A 19,297-nucleotide genomic window follows, 5' to 3' on the forward strand; every position below is an offset into this window, starting at 1 on the left:
CTATTATTTATACCCCACCCATCTGGCTGTGTTTCACCAGCCACTCTGGGGGGCTCACAGCATATATCAGAACATACTAAAGCATCAAACATTAAAAACTTCCCAATACAGGGCTGCCTTCAGATGTCTTCTAAAAATCAGATAGTTGTTTATTTCCTTGACATCTGAAGAGAAGGTGTTCCACAGGGAGGGTGCCACTACCGAGAAGGCCCTCTGCCTGAATCCCTGTAACCTTGCTTCTTTCAATGAGAGAACCAGCAGAAGCCCCTCTGAGGAGGAGCTCAGCATCTGGACTGAATGATGGGAGTGAATACGCTTTTTGAATGATGGGAGTGAATACATTTTTTAAAGAAGCAGTTTAATAACCACTTCTTTAAGCCAGTCTAAGAAGACTCCCTCACAGAGGGAGGCATTCACCACCCTGTGGGAGCTCATCGCCCAACGCTTCCCAGCTCGCTTTTAGGAGCCAGGATGGGCAAGGATCAAGGAGACAGGTGGTCGGTTTCACTGGTCCAAACAGCCTGCCCATATACCTAGTTCACTGTTTGCTACTTCACATGCTGATGGAGCTCATTTCCAACTGTTTAAAGCAGATTATAGGACAGCTATATTTTAAAAATGGTTATCTTTAATAAAAAGAGAAAAACACACTGGTTTTAAAAAGAGTACAGAACAAGTTCTTGCAGGATTGATAAATACAGCAGACAGAGCTTAGTCTTGACCAAGGGCAGCTTGGGCTGTGAACCTTGATATGACACTGTGAGCATGCCCCAATTTCCATCTAATAAATGGTGGGAAGTATGCTAGTTCTATATTAGGCAGATATATTTAGTGATTTGCAATGAATATATTGATGTTCAATCTGTTTTCATGGTTGTTTTTAAGGTATCAATTCATAATTTTTCAAAAAATCATATGCCACCTTGGCACTTCATCCCTTGGTTACACTGACCACCCAGAGGAGATTGGAGTGAAGAGATAGGGGAACAATTTTAGACTTCTGACTTAATACCTGACTGAATTTCCATCTGAATCTATTTGGATGAGTGGTGACATTAAAAATAAAAATACAGTGGTACCTCAGGTCACATACGCTTTAGGTTACATACGTTTCAGGTTACAGACTCTGCTAACCCAGAAATAGTGCTTCAGGTTAAGAACTTTGCTTCAGGATGAGAACAGAAATCGTGCTCCGGCAATGCGGCAGCAGCAGAAGGCCCCATTAGCTAAAGTGGTGCTTCAGGTTAAGAACAGTTTCAGGTTAAGAACGGACCTCTGGAACGAATTAAGTACTTAACCCGAGGTACCACTGCACATACAAATGTAGGAATTGGTGTGGAACCTGTGTGTGTATTGCTGTGTGTAATGATCACACGGCTTTATTTGGTTGACTGCATACATTACTAAAATAATATATGGTGGTCGCATACAATAAATCCATGCATGTATTTTCTCTACATGAGAAGCTCTTGCATGCAGGAAATGGTGTAAAATTTGTCACTTTTTGAAGCAGACCCCTTGTTTGGTTTTAACCATTAAAAGTACAGATTCCCCCCCCCCCCCACACACACACATGGGAGCTGTGAAATAATGTTCTTTAACTTCTTGACACCTTTTGCACTCAACTGTGAAACACCAAAATAAAACCACAGAAGTGTAAGTTGCTTAGAGAAACAGGGAGGTGATGGTGTTGCTCTGATCATATTTGGGGAAAGCAGCAACTCCTTTGAGGCTATAGCTTTCTTTCCAAATGCTAATTGCATAAGCATTATGAGTACTAACCTGTGTAACTAAACATGAATGGTGTGCTGTTTTGATTTGCATTGCTCAATAGGCAGTAATAAACACAGAGAGAATTCCATCTGCAGAGGCCAGTGCTATGACAGGCAATTTTCTTGGCACTGCGTGGGACCAAGCAAAAAGAAGATCAAATACCTGAGCTGTAGCTGAGCCCAGGGTTATTAAGAGCCCCCACAACTGCTTAAATAACAGCCAGTTAATTCAGCAACTGTGAATCTAGAAGTATTTGACACACCTTGTGGATTGTAATTTTGTTCTTTAATTTTAGTCACTTAATCATAATAGGTTGAAGCTAAAAAACTTGAAAGTCTTTTGTAATAGGGGGGAATCCATGTGTGGGTTTTGTGTTGTGCTGTATTTGCTGCTTTAAAAAAACCCCTTCTTATAGAATTAAAAATGAAATCTGAATTACTCTAACCACCAACCACCTCATGTGCTCTATCACTGAGGTATGGTGAAGGACGGGTAAATATGTCAATTTTTGTTTCTCTTGGTTTTTCGTTCTTCCTGTATTAAGTCCAGCTCTCCACATTTTCATATTATTTCGTCATTTAAAAAAAATCTTCACTCCACTCCTGCACAGTATGGTTGCAGGTCCTGTCCCCAATATATGAACATTGAATTAAATGGCTCTCTGGCTGTGTTGAATATTTGTGTATATGAATCAGCCTCTCCAAAAGCTTATGGGAGAATGCAATGCTAACAACCAATACCAAGCTAAAGGGATACAAGACCTGTGTGTTGAGCACAATGCTTTACGGAACTGAGACGTGGATAACTTACACCCACCAGGAGTAACATCTCAATGCATCCCATATGCACTGTGTCAGGAAGATTTGGGGCATTACATGGCAGGAAAGAATCTCAAAGAAAGATGTGCTCTCCCAAGCCCACATTCCCAGCATGTTTGCACTCCTGTATCAGCAACATCTGTGCTAGCTTGGTAATGTCCACAGAATGGAAGATCTTCAAGGGTATGCACTATGGGGAGCTGGTTTCAGGCACCTGGACCTTTGGCAGACCAGCTCTGTGTTACATAGTTGTCTGCAAATCTGACACGAAGGCTGGCAACATTAACCCTCCTGTGTGGGAATCCCTTGCATGCGGCTGCAGTGCCAGGACACAGTCAGGTCATGTATCCACAGCAGTGACCAGAGGAGGAATGACTGCTGGGAGGAACACAGAAAGAAGAAACACCATGGTGCATCTGCAGCAGCAAACCAGAGGCCTTCATCTTCCCCAACTGCACAAAATGGGTATCTTCCATTTCAGCCAGTACAGTCATAGCAGGTGCTCTAAGTCTCCAAAAGTTTGACTTCACCTCCAAAGGTGTACTCTTCCACTGTCTTCTGAGAGAGATGGATGCCTGTCAACCAATCAACCAACCATGACTGTATGATCTGAAACCCTGGAAAAATAAGGGTTTCCCAGTAATGCTGGAAGAGTCCCCCACTAATAGCCTTGCTCTCCATTATGTCTTTCCCAAGGTTGCCTTTGGCCTGGTACTCAGACTCTGCTATTAAGAGGGCTCCATGTATATGCTTGTTATAGATTTAGGTAGCACATGAACACACAAACTGGTCTTCAGTGAGCAATGAAGCTTTAAATATTAGCTTAATGCACAGGTAATGACAACAGCTGCAACAGTGCATTGTGGTAATTTACCAGTACATTGAGTTGCTTGTAGTGCTTGCTTTCAAAGCTGGTGAAGTTGCAATTTCAGCTGAACTTGGGGAAATCACTCGAAGCATCCATTGTGCTGCGCTATTTCAATGACTTTTGTTTGATTTGATCATTGCAAAAATCTTCATTGCTGATTTTTTTGGGGGTGAAAATCTATAAATTTTGATAATAAACCTGATTTGCAATGGGTGTTGAATAATTTCGGTTGCAAATGTCGCATCCTAACAATATAATATTCATTTGGGTTTCTTTGGGGAGGAGGAGCAGATGGCAGGACATGAATGTTCTTCCATTTTCCACATCATGTTAAATAGCTTCTTTCTTTCTTTTTGTCATATTAATTAGTTTTAAAATCTAGCCCTCATAGTGTACAAGGAAGGACTCGTGCCTATGCTTACATGGAAGTCTGTGCTAAGTTGGCCCAAAATAACTGGTGTTTTCAATCTGTAAAATGTTCTGAGTAGCCACAGTTTCAACAGTAGTGTATGTGAGAATATAGCCAATTTCCTTGCCCAGCTTTCTGATCATGGAACAATTCAGAACTTGAAATATGAACAAAAGCTGACTCTGCAAGTCTTATCTGATCAAAAGCAGCACAGTAATGTGTCTCATTTGGATGGCCTCCAGCTCTGAATCTTATCCGTGTGTCCTTTAAGCTTCCTACCTTGTTACTTCACAGTGAATAAACTTCAGAAATTGTTCACAGCTTGTCTTGGATATAGATGTGAATGTAAGATACAGGCAAACATTGGGACATTCTATATACCTGTTCTGTACTGTGGAGCTAAGAGTATAGAAAAATACTGACTTATTTTCACCAGGACAATAATCAGGACTCCACCAATCAACATCAGACTTGGCCAGACAAAAGTGAACAAAAGGAACTCTGGAAGATATTGTCTGTATAAAAGGACAGTGGCTTCTTGTCCTGATGGATCATAATAACAATAAAACACCTGGGCTTCTGTGAAATTTTGTCTTACTTTTTCTACATTCTCTTGCACTGCCGTATAATTCTTCAGAGTCGGGGGGATGTAGGAGCACTGCAGAAACAAAACAAACCCCAGGAAACCAGTTAATCATAATTACTCAATAACAGGAAAAGAAGTATGCTTACCAATATTGCTTTCTGGCAATAAGTGCCAGCTGTGATCATTGATATACATATTATCATTACTTTTGTATAGAGAGAGGTGAACTTCCAAAAGCTCCCCTCAGAATTTTACCTAAGCTCTTTTGAAACGAAGTGGAAGAACTCAAGCAATCTGAGGACTAATTTCAGGAGTCACTCCCAAATGGATTATTGGTTCCTATGGCAATTGGGTGGGCAGGAATAGCTGTGGGGATGGAATTTGCCAATAGGTATGTTTTACCCAGCCAGCAGAGCACCTACTATAGGAAAGTGCTAGTTGGAGAAGACCTTCCCCTAAGTCACCACCAGACAAATCACTACCAGGCACACTACAGTAAGGTTGCTGTCTCCTGATCTCAGGCAATGGGCTAGATTCTATGGAAGGAGCTGCTCTCTTGGACAACCTGGTCCTAAAATGTTCAGTGCCTTATAAGGTAGCAACAAAAACTTAACTCTGCTTGACAGCACAGGCAGCCAGTGATGCCTTTAGGATAGGTGTGTGAAAGAAGGTGTCACTGAGAATCATAACCACCACATTTTGTAGTGCAAAAGTGTATCAAGGACTCTCTGGATTTCACTTTCAGTATTTCACCATAGTTAAATACACATAGAATTTACCCCTTTATTGATGTCTAATACAGAGTATCTGAGAACAGAATGATCTGCTGGGAGTTATAACAATGGCCTACATTTCAGCGTTATTGTAAGGATTATTAAATGCTTGTGAAATGTTTTGAGGACTTGGGGGGAAATACAAAATAAATGAGTATTAGACAACAGTAACCAGTATGGGTGGGTGTTGGCATAGGCCACCCTACTGAGAGTGGCATCACTGCTGCTTACCTGGATAGTGCAGTATAGGGCAGAGGGAAGAAGAGCTTGGTGTTGTCCAGGTGTACCAGCAGAGCTAACTCAGTGCTCCCATAGACCTAACCTCACCATTGCCCTGCTGTTGGGACAGTAGCTCTGTGGCACTGCCCTTCCATGTTACCCACCCCTACTAACAGAGCTCAGTCACACAGAAGGGGAGAAAGGATGTCCAGAATTATGAAACTTTTGACAGTTGGAGCAAACCTGTTTCCTTGTGTAAGACAATCAGAAATTTTATTATAATAATAAATTTACAATTTATCTAATTTTACTTGATTATATATTAGAAATGGAGAAATATATAGCACTTCTAGTTTTGCCGCACAATTTAAGATCAATGAACTGCTCACTGTAGCATTTTATTTTATGTACCGGTATGTAAAAAAACAAAAAAAAAAAAAAAAAAAAACCTCTCTCCTGTATGTTAAACTGAAAAGTAGAACCAACAGCACCAACAATGTAATGGAGACCTATAAATCACTTACTTCAAAGATGTAATTCTAATATGAGCAAGTATTTCTGTGCAATCATATTCCTTTCTAAATGTCCTTGTGTGCCTGAGACAAAATACGTGAGCAACTATTGATGGCCTTGAAGCACAAGTTGAGCTTTCCATTAGGGAAATTGTTATTGTTAATTTGTCTAGGGAATTTTAGATATGCAATGTAAATAGGATTATTTCCTGCTAGACTATGAATTACTGTAAGACACTGAAACTAATAACAAATGCAGCTAAAAACAAACAAGTGAATGTGCAAAATAATTCTGTTTAATATAGTAATTCCCTATTTGGAAAAGGTTTTATGGCTTCTCTTATATGACTCAAACTGAAGTTGTTTGGATATATTGTAGGAATGAGCAATTTTCTTCAGTTTTGCTTTGCTATTCTGACGCTGTGAGAACATTTCAGATGGGCTCCATTTGATTCCAACAGGAATTGTGAGTTTTAGAATGTCAGTAATGCTTTGTTTTTAAAAGCAAAAAATACCCCCCACTCCGCTTCTTAGGTCCTATGATTTAGGAGTTATATCAGGTTTTTTTCTGATATGGATAATTAAAAACATATATCTGACCCATAATTCATGTGTGTATGAATTATTTAAACATTCACTGCACAATTACAAAAAGCCAAAATGTTTTTAAATGGTTGTTGTTGTTATTTTAGTATTTATTGAATGTCTTGTTGAATTTTAGACCAATACCTCTGCAAGAACTGCAGATTGATTCTGATATTTGATTTCGATTCCAAGTATTCAGGAATATGAAACTTCCAAAGCTGGAGACAAATCTGACCCAGGGGTCCGAATGGGCAAATCTATCAATTTCCATTTTTCTGTTTCTCATCTTTGCAGTCTTAAGATCATAGCTCTGTTTTTCAGCATCAGTTTGCAATTTAAGTCCTCATGACAATTTAGCAGTCCTCTAATTAGAATTTTTGTTAAGATATACATGTTTGCACTGCTATTTTATGAATTGTGTACTATGAGATATCTCAAAGTAATTTACAAAATTGTCTGCAATTTCCCCTAAAATAATGCATTTTTTGTAAGTTGCTTTCAGTAATATATGCATTTAATGGTCACTATACCCCAGTATTTTGTGTACATTACTTGGCTGGAGAAATGCACTGCGAATTTTGGAAAAGTACAAATTTTTAAAGATTGCTGTTTTTCAGATTATCTTTTATTTCTGAAAGTGCAAATTAGGTAGGTTCGCCTTTAAATGTGAACTGCAGAGAATTTCTCTCTTATCCCTATAATAGTAGCTATGGCCAGAAGCATGCAGGCAATCCATGCAGCCAGTGTAATGTTTAAAAGCCTCTGGGCCCATGTACTGGCCACATACAGTGCTTTTTTTCTGGGGGAGACGCAGGGGTACGCATACCCATAAACATTTTGTGAATCTTTGTACTTTTGTCCATTTACTGTATTTATTTTTCCTGATTTGAACTATAAAATGGTGATTTTCTTGTGTCAAAATGAGAGTACCTCTAAACTTTTTTTTGTTTAATAGAAAAAACGTACTGGCCACATATCTTCAGAATCAGCACAATTGTCATTTAGGCACTATACACACACACACACACACACACACACACACACACACACACACATATTGAGTGTGCAAGTAATGCATGCGGATTGTCCAGCGTAGCCCTGGGATATGGCAGATTTTGCCATCCCTAACCATAGTTTATAAATTCTGCATAATTAAAGGATTGTATAATGTGGTAGAAGAGAGGCTCTTGGCCAAAATGCTACTTTTTGCCTGCGGAAGCAGGGATAGATAAATTTTTGCTTGAATCTGTTTGCATCTCACATCTAGCGTCACCTGGCCCAGGGTTAGGAAACTGTATCAGAGTCAGATTTCCTTGGGGAAATCTTTTACTTCTGCGTGACCAGGAGCAATGGCGTTATGCTTATGTTATCTATATGTGCACTGGAGAATATCTGGATTTTGACATTGGTATGTAGATTGGTATGAATATAACTCAAACCTTGGGGTTTCTGAACACGGTCTCCTCCTGGTGATAAAGCTTTACCACCTGCCCGACAGGTGTCAAATTGACCATGATGTCCAGACAAGGATATTGAAACTTATTTTCATCACTGGAGCCATCATTGAATAAACACTGCTGCTGTTCCTTGATGCTGGCATTTTTCAGTTCGCATATACCTTTATTGGTCCAGACACTGTAAAAACAAATAAGACCCCCCTCCTGCTTTTAAATGCACAGCTTTCCAGAGTTATAGCCATGTACTTCAGCCCAGTACTACTTAAATATTCAACTACTTCATTCATTTCCATAGCATTTCAGGCTGAACTCCGGCAAATATTTTAAAATGTCACTTTTTGCAAATTATGCAGCAAGCAGTATTGTTAAGAAACTGAAGTTTAATGGATTATGTTGATGAATTCTATGGCAAAGTATGTAATTTAGAAATTTTTCTCAGTGGTTCTCAAGCTTTTTTACTCTGGGCCACAGTTTCAGAATAAAAATTTGCTCATGCACACCAAATTTTTAATTGATAAAAAATACATTGGGGGGAAAATAAACAACTTCTAGCAGTGCTTGATTTATAACATAGAACACAGCAACTTTATAATATGATCATGGGACATCCAGAAAATATAAAACAATGCAGCTGCATAAGAACATGGATCATTACCAAAATATAATTATAAACAAGCATTTTAAATATGTACCTTAAGTATGTATACAAACTCAGTGAGACATTTGAGCTTGCTTTTGCCGGGCAATCTTATTTATATTAGGTCTAATTTGAGACAAACTCTCATATCCTCATAAACACAAAGAAGTCTTTCTTCTTTTTTTTTCTTTCATATTTGTCAGAGTTGAAAATCGCTGTTCATAATAATATGTCATGAAGGACTGTAGAAGAATAGCCAATGCTCTTGAAGAGAGGCATGGCTGTATATAAAAAAATATTATTTTGTTACTATAATATTTCATTTTTTTATATTGTCTTTGAATCTTCCCGCCTCACTTGCCATCCTCTCCTGCCACACCAGTATAGCGCACCACACCCTTTGTGAACCACTGATTTATCTAATAAATTATATTTTGAAATTATAGAAATTATCTTCATTCAATACAACTACTTTTGAGATGAGGTTCAATTTACAACTGTGTTACAGCAGTGTGTAAATTGTGGTGTATGATATTCAGGTGCTGTTAATGAACCTTTGCATCCTCAATTCTATATATGACTGTTGTCAACTGATAACAAACTGGGAGCAGTCTATATCTTACATTTATTTATTTATTTATTTAAATAAGGTTTCTTGTCTGGCCTTCACTATATGGCTCAAGGGCAGGTTGCAGCAATAGAATATACAATTAGAAAACAAATAAAACCATTACAATGAGAATATACATAAAACTGTTCCAGGTGGAACAGAATACAAATTCAGTCAAAAAGATGGATCCCAGAAAATGAAACACCTTAACTGTCAAGAGCCCAAGGTAAAGAGGTGTGTCTCTAGCATATGGCAGAAGCTGAACAATGAAGATGCTACAAGCCACACCTCACGTACATACGCCTCACATACATAGAGGATGCAAAGGTTTGCCAAGGTGCAAATGCAAGGGCTTATCTTGAGGCTTGTGGGTAGGCATTGAGAAAAGGGCTTGGGGAGGAAATATCCCTTAATAAATGTGGTTGCTGCACATTTCTTTGCTGCCTTTTGCTAAAACAAAGGTAAAGGTAAAGGACCCCCAGACAGTTAAGTCCAATGAAAGGCGACTATGGGGTGCAGCGCTCATCTCACTTTGCAGGCTGAGGGAGCTGGAGTTTGTCCACAGACAGCTTTCCAGGTCATGTGGCCAGCATAACTAAACTGCTTCTGGACACCGTGATGATTGCCAGAGCACACAGAAACACCATATACCTTCCTGTTGCAGCGGTACCTATTTATCTACTTGCACTGGTGTGCTTTTGAACTGCTAGGTTGGCAGAAGCTAGGTTGGCAGAAGCTAGGACAGAACAGCAGGAGCTCCCTCCATCGTGTGGATTCAAACTGCCAACCTTCTGATTGGCAAGCCCAAGAGGCTCGGTGGTGTAGACCACAGCATCACTTGAATCCCAACTCGCCTTTTTATAACCATATCTTACTGGCAGAGTTGGAAAAATGTAATATACATACATTCATCCCTGATTGTTTGGTTTCTGGTATTAGTCTCCTCTGCCCTCCCCTCCTAAAATCTGGCTGTTGTTAAATAAAGTTTTTATTATAGCAGTATTCCCTTACCTCCCAAAAAACAGATGCTACTCTAAGTTCTGGTGGAATTTCCTAAGTGCTGGTGGAATTTGCACAAATAGCTTTACTGTTTGAAAAAGAGGGTGGGTGTGCATGGTATATGAAATGACAGTGCCAGGGTAAATTTAAGATAAGCTAATTCCTTTCTCAAAATATGCACAGTTCACTTCACTGGCTGTGCCCAATATTTGTTAGTTAACTGTGGCCAGCTTGAAACGTTATCACTGTCATAATGGGGAACACCATGACGGTTCTGATCTGAGCCATGACAGCAAGGATAAGCATATTTCCTTGCTCCAGAAGCTAAAGCGCCTGCCATTTAAGCAATTCCAAGTTAACTTCTCTGTAGACAGAAATTTGATTAGGCATATTTAGCAATGAAGGTCTGTTATGAATGGATAGTTAATGAACATCCTGCCTTAAGTGCTTCCTAAGTGAAATAGAATTTCAGTTCTTAGAACACATTAATGTCCAGAATTATCTATGGTTAGGCTGATGTACTTAATTCAGCCAGCCATGCAGTTGTGGGGAACACATTGTTCGCTTCCGCAATAAGAAGTGTGTGATACGGACATTTGGAAACATGTTTGTGTGGTTTCTCTTCCTCAATTTGAGAGGAAAGAATAATGGAAATTGCAGAGTGCTCGTCTTTGTGTGGCATGTTCTATACACAACATACATTGTTTCACGTGGAGAGAAGCACTGGCTCAATCTTCAAGATTGCAAATTTTATTACTGTCAATGTTGAAATCAGGCCTAGATCACAAAATTTAATATTCCAAATGGACTGGACCAGGCTGTGACACTGAGACCCAGAATGCATTCTACATGTTGGGATAGTCCCAAATGCTGAAGGAGGAAACCACATACGTGCCTGCTCAACAAGCCCAGTTACCTTTTATTGTATAAGGGTACAATGGTGATTCCGATAAAGAAATACATTATCACTGAGCATGCTACCATTCCCAAGCCCAGGCAGAGTGCTCTGGTCTCCCCTCGTTTCTGTGCTGTCACCGGCTTTTTCCCCAACATGATTTACGGTGATGGATTCTGTGGCCTTTATCTCTGTGTAAAAATAAAATAAATAACAGAAGCAATCAGTTTTACCATTGTGGTGGTTCAACATACTCAAGAATTCATCCTCATCTTGCAAAGCTTGGATAATTTGTGGTTTTTTAAAAAAATCTACGCATTCTTATTTACTGAGAAGCAAAACTCCAAAATAAACCCAGTAGCATGCCGGAAAGCAATTCACTGAATGAATTTTGCATATTCAGGGATAATATTAAAATCCAAATTTCAGATACTCAGACTAATATATATCTATGTTTGTGTGTGACTTAATTGCCTGTCACATACTGTTTGGTTAATTTTGGAGTTTTACTGCACATACAAAGCTGGTCTGGTATGCTTCGTTTGTGGATGCAGCAGGCATATCAGGGACAGATGCATAATAATAATAATAATAATAATAATAATAATAATAATTTTTATTTATACCCCGCCCTCCCCAGCCAAGGCCGGGCTCAGAGTGGCTTACAAGCAATAATAAAAACAAGGTAAATGATTACAACTTAAAAACAAAATTAAAAATGCATGTTGTCTTTTTATTTGTTGTAGTGGTCAGTGGTTCTCATCTCATTCATTGGCTGCTTCATGTGGCTTGTATACTGTTATACCTTAGCGTGCTTGATTCAACACTGCTAGAATTAGAAAGTGCAGGTGAATATGACTCATTTTCAGTGTTCACCTGCACCTGTGGGCCAAAATGGATGTGATATTAATTGCTTGACATCTTTTTAAAGCATTTCAAGGGAAGTTCCCATCAGTGCCAATAAATAAATCTAAACAACTCTCCCTTGAAAGGCAAGTTGCAGCTTCTGTGATTTTTGTTGGGACTTTGGCATGGAGTGAAAGAGTCAACTTCTTTGCTTTCCACTCCCATTGTCCTGCAGCTCCTCAAGCTTCTCCTAACGTGACCCCCCCCCCCAGGTATGTTAACTGCATTCACACATTTGTTTTCTAGGCTGTCCCTATGAATAAAGGGATATCTATTCTTAATGGGCATTTACTTGATGCATGTGGTGTTGATTGGGGTAACATGGTTCATTGTGATTTACCTAAGGCTTGATTTTTTCACTTGAACTAAGCCTTTTCAGTGTCTCAGTGTCATCTAAGCCCTAAAGCTATTTATAACTATGATGGGTATACTTGTGCAGAGAATCTGCCAGCAGCCTCTAATGCATTAACTACCGTGTCATTTAAACCTGCTGTGAACAGAGTTAGACAAAATACATCCAGCCAACAGAAGCAGTTGTATAATTTCCATTGCAGACACTGGAATAATACATACTGGCACCTCTCTTGGCTTATATCTTGCTTATGCCAGTTCCAGGCACAGTAACTGAGTGCTCTACTTTTGGATTTGGATGTGGGGTAAGTAAGTTATGCATTAATACTTCTACCTGAAATGATTCCCGGTGTCTCTGTCATTGCCTCCTCCACTTTGGCAAAGGAAGGTGGTGGCATAAAAGGAAAGTTATGGTATTTCCTCTAAAGCAGTAAAGGGATAAGGAGAGAGAGATGTGACCTCTCTCCCCTATTGTTTTATGAGGGAGGACAGCCACTTGTGTCTTGGTGCAGCTGCTCTCTCTGTCAAATGAGTTGCCTTGATGAAATGGGGAAAAGCTTTCAACTCCAGCCTGTTGCTGCATGGAGCAGCCTTTAGTGCTTTTCTGCAAATTGGACTGCCTTTGAACATTCTTTCGAAAACTTCAGCTAGTTCAAAATGCAGCTTCAGTGTTTTTTTTGACAGGGATAAGGCAGGCATAGGCAAACTCCGGCCCTCCAGCTGTTTGGGACTACAGTTCCCATCATCTCTAACTAACAGGACCAGTGGTAGGGATGATGGGAATTGTAGTCCCAAACATCTGGAGGGCTGGAGTTTGCCTATGCCTGGATTAAGGGATAACTAATTATACATTATCAACCACCACCACCACATTGGTGACCAGACTATTTCTGAACTTATCTCAAAGTGCTGGTGGTGCTACCTTCTTAAAGCTCTAGTTTGCAGTGGTACCTCGGGTTACAGACGCTTCAGGTTACAGTCGCTTCAGGTTACAGACTCCCCTAACCCAGAAATAGTACCTCGGGTTAGGAACTTTGCTTCAGGATGAGAACAGAAATTGCACAGCTGCAGCGGGAGGCCCCATTAGCTAAAGTGGTACCTCAGGTTAAGAACAGTTTCAGGTTAAGAACGGACCTCCAGAACGGATTAAGTTCTTAACCCGAGGTAAGACTGTACATAGTTAGGAACAAAAGTTCTGCAAGGGAAACCTGCTCATGTACAGAGATTATTGTCATCAGAAGGCTTACTCAGTGCTGGTGACTTATTTATGGATTTCCTTTCCCTGTGAGGCTCACCTAATATGAACACTGATACCTTTTTGGTGCCAGGCAGAGGTGTAGCATGCGTGTGTGGGGGGACTGTGGCCCTGGGTGCACTGTTTTTAGGGGGCATGAACCAGGTGCCCACACACAGGGATCCCCATCTCACCCTGCCTGCTGCCAAGGATCTCTGGGCTCCAGAGCCCAGCATGGTCTCGTTGCCACATCCCCAACCCACTCACAGATTTGCCTGCCAAGAGCTGCATGAGCAGGCCAGGCTCCTCCCTGCATGAGCAGGCAGGAGGTACAACATGGTCCCGCATGGCTTGAGTGGTGAGGGCTGGGCTGGTGCACAGGCTCCGTGAATCCCCTGTACCCTGTGTGCGCCCACCTGGTGGCATTAGCCATGAGGACTGGGCAGGCTCAGTGGATTCTGTTCACACCTCCAACCCCCACCCCCGTTCGGCACGCATGTGTGGGCAAATGACGCAACACTGCTGGTGCCAGGCCAAGGCCTTTAAAATGCTTTACTAGGCTTTTAGTTGTTAAAATTGGGTATTTCTTTTGCTACCAATGCTGTATCTGCCACAATATGCTTTTTTATTGTTCTCAAGTTTTAGATTTGTGTGTGTGGGTGTGGGTGGGGAGAGAGAGAGAGAGAGAGAGAGAGAGAGAGAGAGAGAGAGAGAGAGTTATGAAAGCAGTCCTAGGAAGATCCCATGCATTTTGGTTTAAATATCATAGATCTTTGAAATGGTTCAGTGATATATTGTTGTCTCATGTGGTATTATTCCATCATTTCAAGATTGTTTAGAAATTAGTATACAATGCCTTAACAAGATCGTGTCTCTCTAAAGCTCACATGAGTTTTGCTACTCGAAGAGATAAGTACTAACACTTTCTTTTTCTGGTGCATTGTACTACTAGGTTAGCAGAAAAAGCTAGAAATATTGAGATAATGTTGACTGTTCCCAGGGTAGCAAAACTTTCCATCTTTCTAGGGACTGGGTTAGTTTTATCTAGAAGCAAAATATTTTTAATCGCAGCATTCAGCAGCTTCATTAACTGTGAAGTGTTGAGTTTTGCAAAGTTGACCTAGCAGAAGAGAAAGTTTGAAGGGAAGGAATTCATTGCGATTCAGACACAGTCCCTCTGTATTTTCAAGAACCAGTCATCATCTTTAAAAAACATGAGCCGCCATAGCTGATTACTAAGGTTTTGAGCAGTGATGGACATTCCTATAACAATGTAGATGCAAGTCCTTTAGAATGACATTGTAAGGCAGATGTTCTCTGTTGGGCCTGTGAGGAAGGGAATAAAGAGGAGATAAAATAAGAAGAGAAAATCATAGATTCTGTATTCATTTCTTCTTCCTGTGCCCCCTGGTGCCCCCTCAATCTACTCAGGAAGTTTGGGGACCCCCCCAAACAGGTTTAGAAGGTGTATGGGGTCATGTGGTGTTAGTTATGCATAGTTATAGACAGGGCCATCCTGTCCAGGAAGCAGATTGAGGCAGCCACCTCAGTTGGCAGAATCCAAGGAATGCTTCTGTGTGATCTCACCAGATCCTGGAAGCCACAGCCACACCACCCCAGCATCCCTGGTTATGGACCTTAAAGTCCTTTCCAGTTCTGCAATATGGTCACCTTACCTTAAACCACCCATGTAGGCCTAATCCCACTTTTATGGATATTTATCAAACTCTGTCTTCTGATTTATTTATTTAAATGTATACAGGTCTTTTCACCATCTATATTACCAAGTGGCTTACAACAATAAAATATGCAAAGTTTAACATCTAAATTGAACCTTATAGAGTTAAACCCAACTGATTTTCAAACCCTGTCAAGGAAACTCAGAGACAGAAAATTAAAGCAGTGCAGGAAGACAGTGATGAGTCTGAACACTGGGAGGATGCCCTAAGCCTGACTTTGAAATCACCATATCAGGATGTCCACATAGTGGGAAATACTAGAGTGGAGGGGGGAATAATACCTACGCTGCTACATTCTTCTTCTTCTTCTTCATCATCATCATCATCATTATTATTTCTTGAATTTGGATACAGCCCTATACCCACAGGTCTCAGGGTGGTTTACAGGATAAAATCACAATATAAAACCACAAACACATAATCAAAATAGAAACAGAAACAAACCAATAACCCCCCTTTTAAAAGGGCATTGGATGTGAATCAGCCAAAGGCCTCTTTAAAGAGGAACGTTTTTGCCTGGTGCCTAAAGGTGTATAATGACAGCACCAGGTGCCACCCTCCAGATCTCTTGTGGAGGAGGCACACAAAGAAGGGCCTCAGAATATCTCAAGTGTTGGACAAAAATCTAGTTCACTTTCAGGGAGGAGGAAGAGGTGTTCACTTCTGCAAGCATGGCACCCAGATGCAAATCTGCTGCCCCTCCTGAAATGCCACTTAAGGCGACTGCCTCAGAAAGTCCTGTGGTAGCACAGGCCCTGGTGGTGAAGCACCAGGAAATACAAGGGTTATGAACCCCTCAGTCACCACTGCTTGGCTTTGCATCAAATGGTCCCCCAACTGCTCCCATCTAGCCTTAGGACCCTGCAGGCGGAAAAGTGGCTTGGGGTGATTATGAAGCACTTTCCCCTCCCCGCCAATATACACTGTTGTTCTTTTCCAAACACCCCTCCAGATACAGCTGCTCCTGAACAAAATAAAACTACATGAACGACTGGTTTTGTAATGCGTGCAACATGCAGCCAGACTCAAAGCGCATGTTTGCATGCTCTTCCTTGTTTGCAGACATTCTGTTAACTTTGCTAGTTTATACTGACAAAACAATTCATAGCCTGCTCATTCCTGTGTCTAAGTTTAGTGCACGCACACAAATGGTTTAGCAATCCTACAAATTAACTTTCTGCTCAGCTGCTGGGGGGCTGCTTTTTGTTGTTGAAATTATATAAATTGATTGAATTTAAAATGTCAACAGAGAGTTTAAATAGAACCTCATTCCCAAGCTTTGTGTTTGTGCACACAAATACATTGTGGAATTTAAAGCAGTGAAAGAATAATGTCTGTGATGAAAACCCTAAATGTACATTGAGGTAATTTCAGTTCTGACTTAGAGATAAGCTTGTCTTTTAGTAAATAAGCTGAAGAAATGTTAAAAGAAGCAATGCTAAAATTTCCAAAGCTACATCTAGGGACTTTGAATCCTAACTTTTTGTGGCCTTGCTGAATGTTGTTGGGTTTGGGAATTATTGTTTATGCATGTTGTATGTAATCATGCAACTCTGCTGCTACTCATGATAATCTTCATATTACGCTCGACCTGTGGATTCAGCTTCTATGGTGGATTTTAACTTTTAGATACAGAGTTCTATTTTCCCCAGAGGAAACCCATTTCCTGTGATAGTTCTTTTCAGTGACGTCTCTGGTTGTAGGGCAAGAACTGCTTGAATTTCTGCAAGTCAGCCTCATAGGGCTGCGGATTGTTGGGGGTGTGGGGACATCACAAGCCATGTCGATCTCCAAGTCAGCAAAGTTATGCATGACCTACAGTCATAACATGAGGAATAAGGAGAATTTATTTCTGTAACCTATTTGAATCAAAGCTCAGTACACGCTCCCTTGAGTTCTCCTCCATAAATTTGTTATGTGAATTGTTACCTTGTAGGTGCTGTCTGGTGATGCTGTCCTAGAAATAAATCTTAAGTGACACAAGATGGGAAGAATAACACAGGGCCTCTGTAAACAGACACAACAACTACTTTTGTAGACAAAATAACATGGTGTCATGAAGGTGTGTTTGTAACTTTCAGACACTTTGAGGAATGACAACAAACTTCAGTTCTGCTTTTTTAAACTTTGTTTCTTTATTCTTTGCCTCCTGGTTTGGCTTTTCTTTGTGTTCGTCTTGTTTTGGGTTGGTATTGCATACTTTTTGCACTGAGTGCTTTATTTTGTTTTGTTTTATAATTTGATATGATTTCCTGCAATAAATGTTATCAGGATTATTCACATGTGACTTTTTGGGTTTCTTTATTTAATCTCTTAACCCATTCTATCACAAAAGCTCTAAGATACATGTAATAAAAATGTGTCTTTTAATAAAAAGCAAAACAACCCAAACAAACTTCTAAAGTGGCTCTTGGTTCATTCCCAGCCATGAAAGGGCTTTTTCCATTTAGTATTCTTAACCAAAAATTAATGACTACAAATCCACAGAAAAAATAAACTAGGTATGGGCATATCAAATTCACTGAATTCCTTGAGAAAAATTCATTGCTGAAGCAAAGGATATTCATTTAGACGAAGCTAGAGCATTGACCCTCACAATGATGCCTTCACACTGTGCAGTTCACAAGATCTTAGCATATATTATTCACTTTATTTTTCCCAGTCCCTATATGATTTATATAAGCAAAGGATTCAATGAAACATTTCCTCCTGTGACTTTTTTTGTCCATTACTCAAAAATTGATATATATATTTTGTCCACTGCTGTTTGCAATATTTCTGAAATGTATTTGCTATCTAGATGGGGTGGGGGGTGCTTCAGAAAATTTAGAATTGTTCTGTTAAAACACCCACACACCAAAACTACAGCAAAGGATTGCAAAGAGGTAAACAAACTTCTCTGAAATATTACTTACGATTGCAGGGAATTGGTAAAGTCTTTGCCCAGAAGGTCTTGTGTTCATAATGTTTTTGACATATCCCGAGTCTGTTCCATATTAGCAATCAAGCAGCAGCAAATCCACTGCTGAAAAAACTACATTACACGAAACTTCTGTGCCCTGATTGCTGGGACTGGACTTTTAGCTTAGCTCACTTATTATGAGATTTCTGTTACCATAAATGGTAAGGTATGGAAGTGTGCAGTCTTTTAAAGATTAATTGCTGCAGACTCTAAGCTGACCCACAATGTTATGAACAACTCCAACCTAGGGCCCTATTTTCATTTGTACTAAATGCAGTAGATCTCTAAAAGATGCCTGTTTGGGGGTACCTGTGTCAAATTATTGTATATTGGTTTCCTCAATTAAATGAAAATATATTTTCAAACATGAATTTTAAGCTAGATCTTCCTGCAGAATCATAACCAGGTTATAATTTTGCATCATTGTAATGAGAATTTTGTTTAATTATGCATTGCTATAAATCCGAGTAATAAAGATTGAATAAAGATCAGAATATGAAATTGTTAGATCCAGAGAAAGTTTTGCTTTCATTGCTGTCTCCGGAATTACTTTCTGCTCCTGAGAGCACACCCTGAACAGCGGGAGACACTAAAAATTAAGCAAATGGCAAAAAGAGGGACTTCAGAAAGAGATTTAGATTCAATTGTTCCTTCAAGGCTGGGTCAAAGGTTTGCCCAAATTCAGTATTAGCTCTTATATCCTGGTTGCTATACTCTTTTCCAGTTAGGGGAAATGTCTAGTTATTGCAAAATCTCTTCAACTATTGGGAGACACTCACACCTTAAAAGTAATTGGCTTCATAACTTTAAAACGTTAGCTTTTCAAAGATAGATAGAGAAGGAAGAAAGGAACAGGGCTAAAACTATTGTGGGGATTTAGGTTACTAAGTCCCTATGCTTTGTCATTTCAAGGCTGGGTATTTAAAGGGAGTCTCAAAGAGCCGTTTGTGTGTGTCGATGGGTG

General features: G+C 39.9%; 2 protein-coding genes across 3 annotated transcripts in view; one reads left to right on the forward strand and one right to left on the reverse strand.

The window, feature by feature from the left end:
• Nucleotides 1–19,297, forward strand: part of KCNIP1 (potassium voltage-gated channel interacting protein 1) — a 477,263-nt gene that overhangs the window by 29,727 nt on the left and 428,239 nt on the right. The window lies entirely within an intron of this gene.
• On the reverse strand, nucleotides 609–18,453 carry KCNMB1 (potassium calcium-activated channel subfamily M regulatory beta subunit 1). 2 transcript variants are annotated; one of them, XM_077924436.1, is made up of 5 exons: nucleotides 18,287–18,453; nucleotides 11,163–11,332; nucleotides 7,983–8,178; nucleotides 4,467–4,526; nucleotides 609–2,966 (listed from the first exon to the last, which is right to left on the reverse strand). In XM_077924436.1, exons 2-5 carry the CDS (start codon nucleotides 11,297–11,299, stop codon nucleotides 2,874–2,876), a joined length of 486 nt encoding a protein of 161 aa, XP_077780562.1. In that variant the 5' UTR covers nucleotides 11,300–11,332; nucleotides 18,287–18,453; the 3' UTR covers nucleotides 609–2,873. The 2 variants fall into 2 exon arrangements, with proteins under 2 accessions (XP_077780562.1, XP_028573354.1); XM_028717521.2 differs by having other exon boundaries at nucleotides 609–4,526.

Source organism: Podarcis muralis, chromosome 2 (genome assembly GCF_964188315.1).
Source record: "Podarcis muralis chromosome 2, rPodMur119.hap1.1, whole genome shotgun sequence".
Lineage (NCBI taxonomy): Eukaryota > Metazoa > Chordata > Lepidosauria > Squamata > Lacertidae > Podarcis > Podarcis muralis.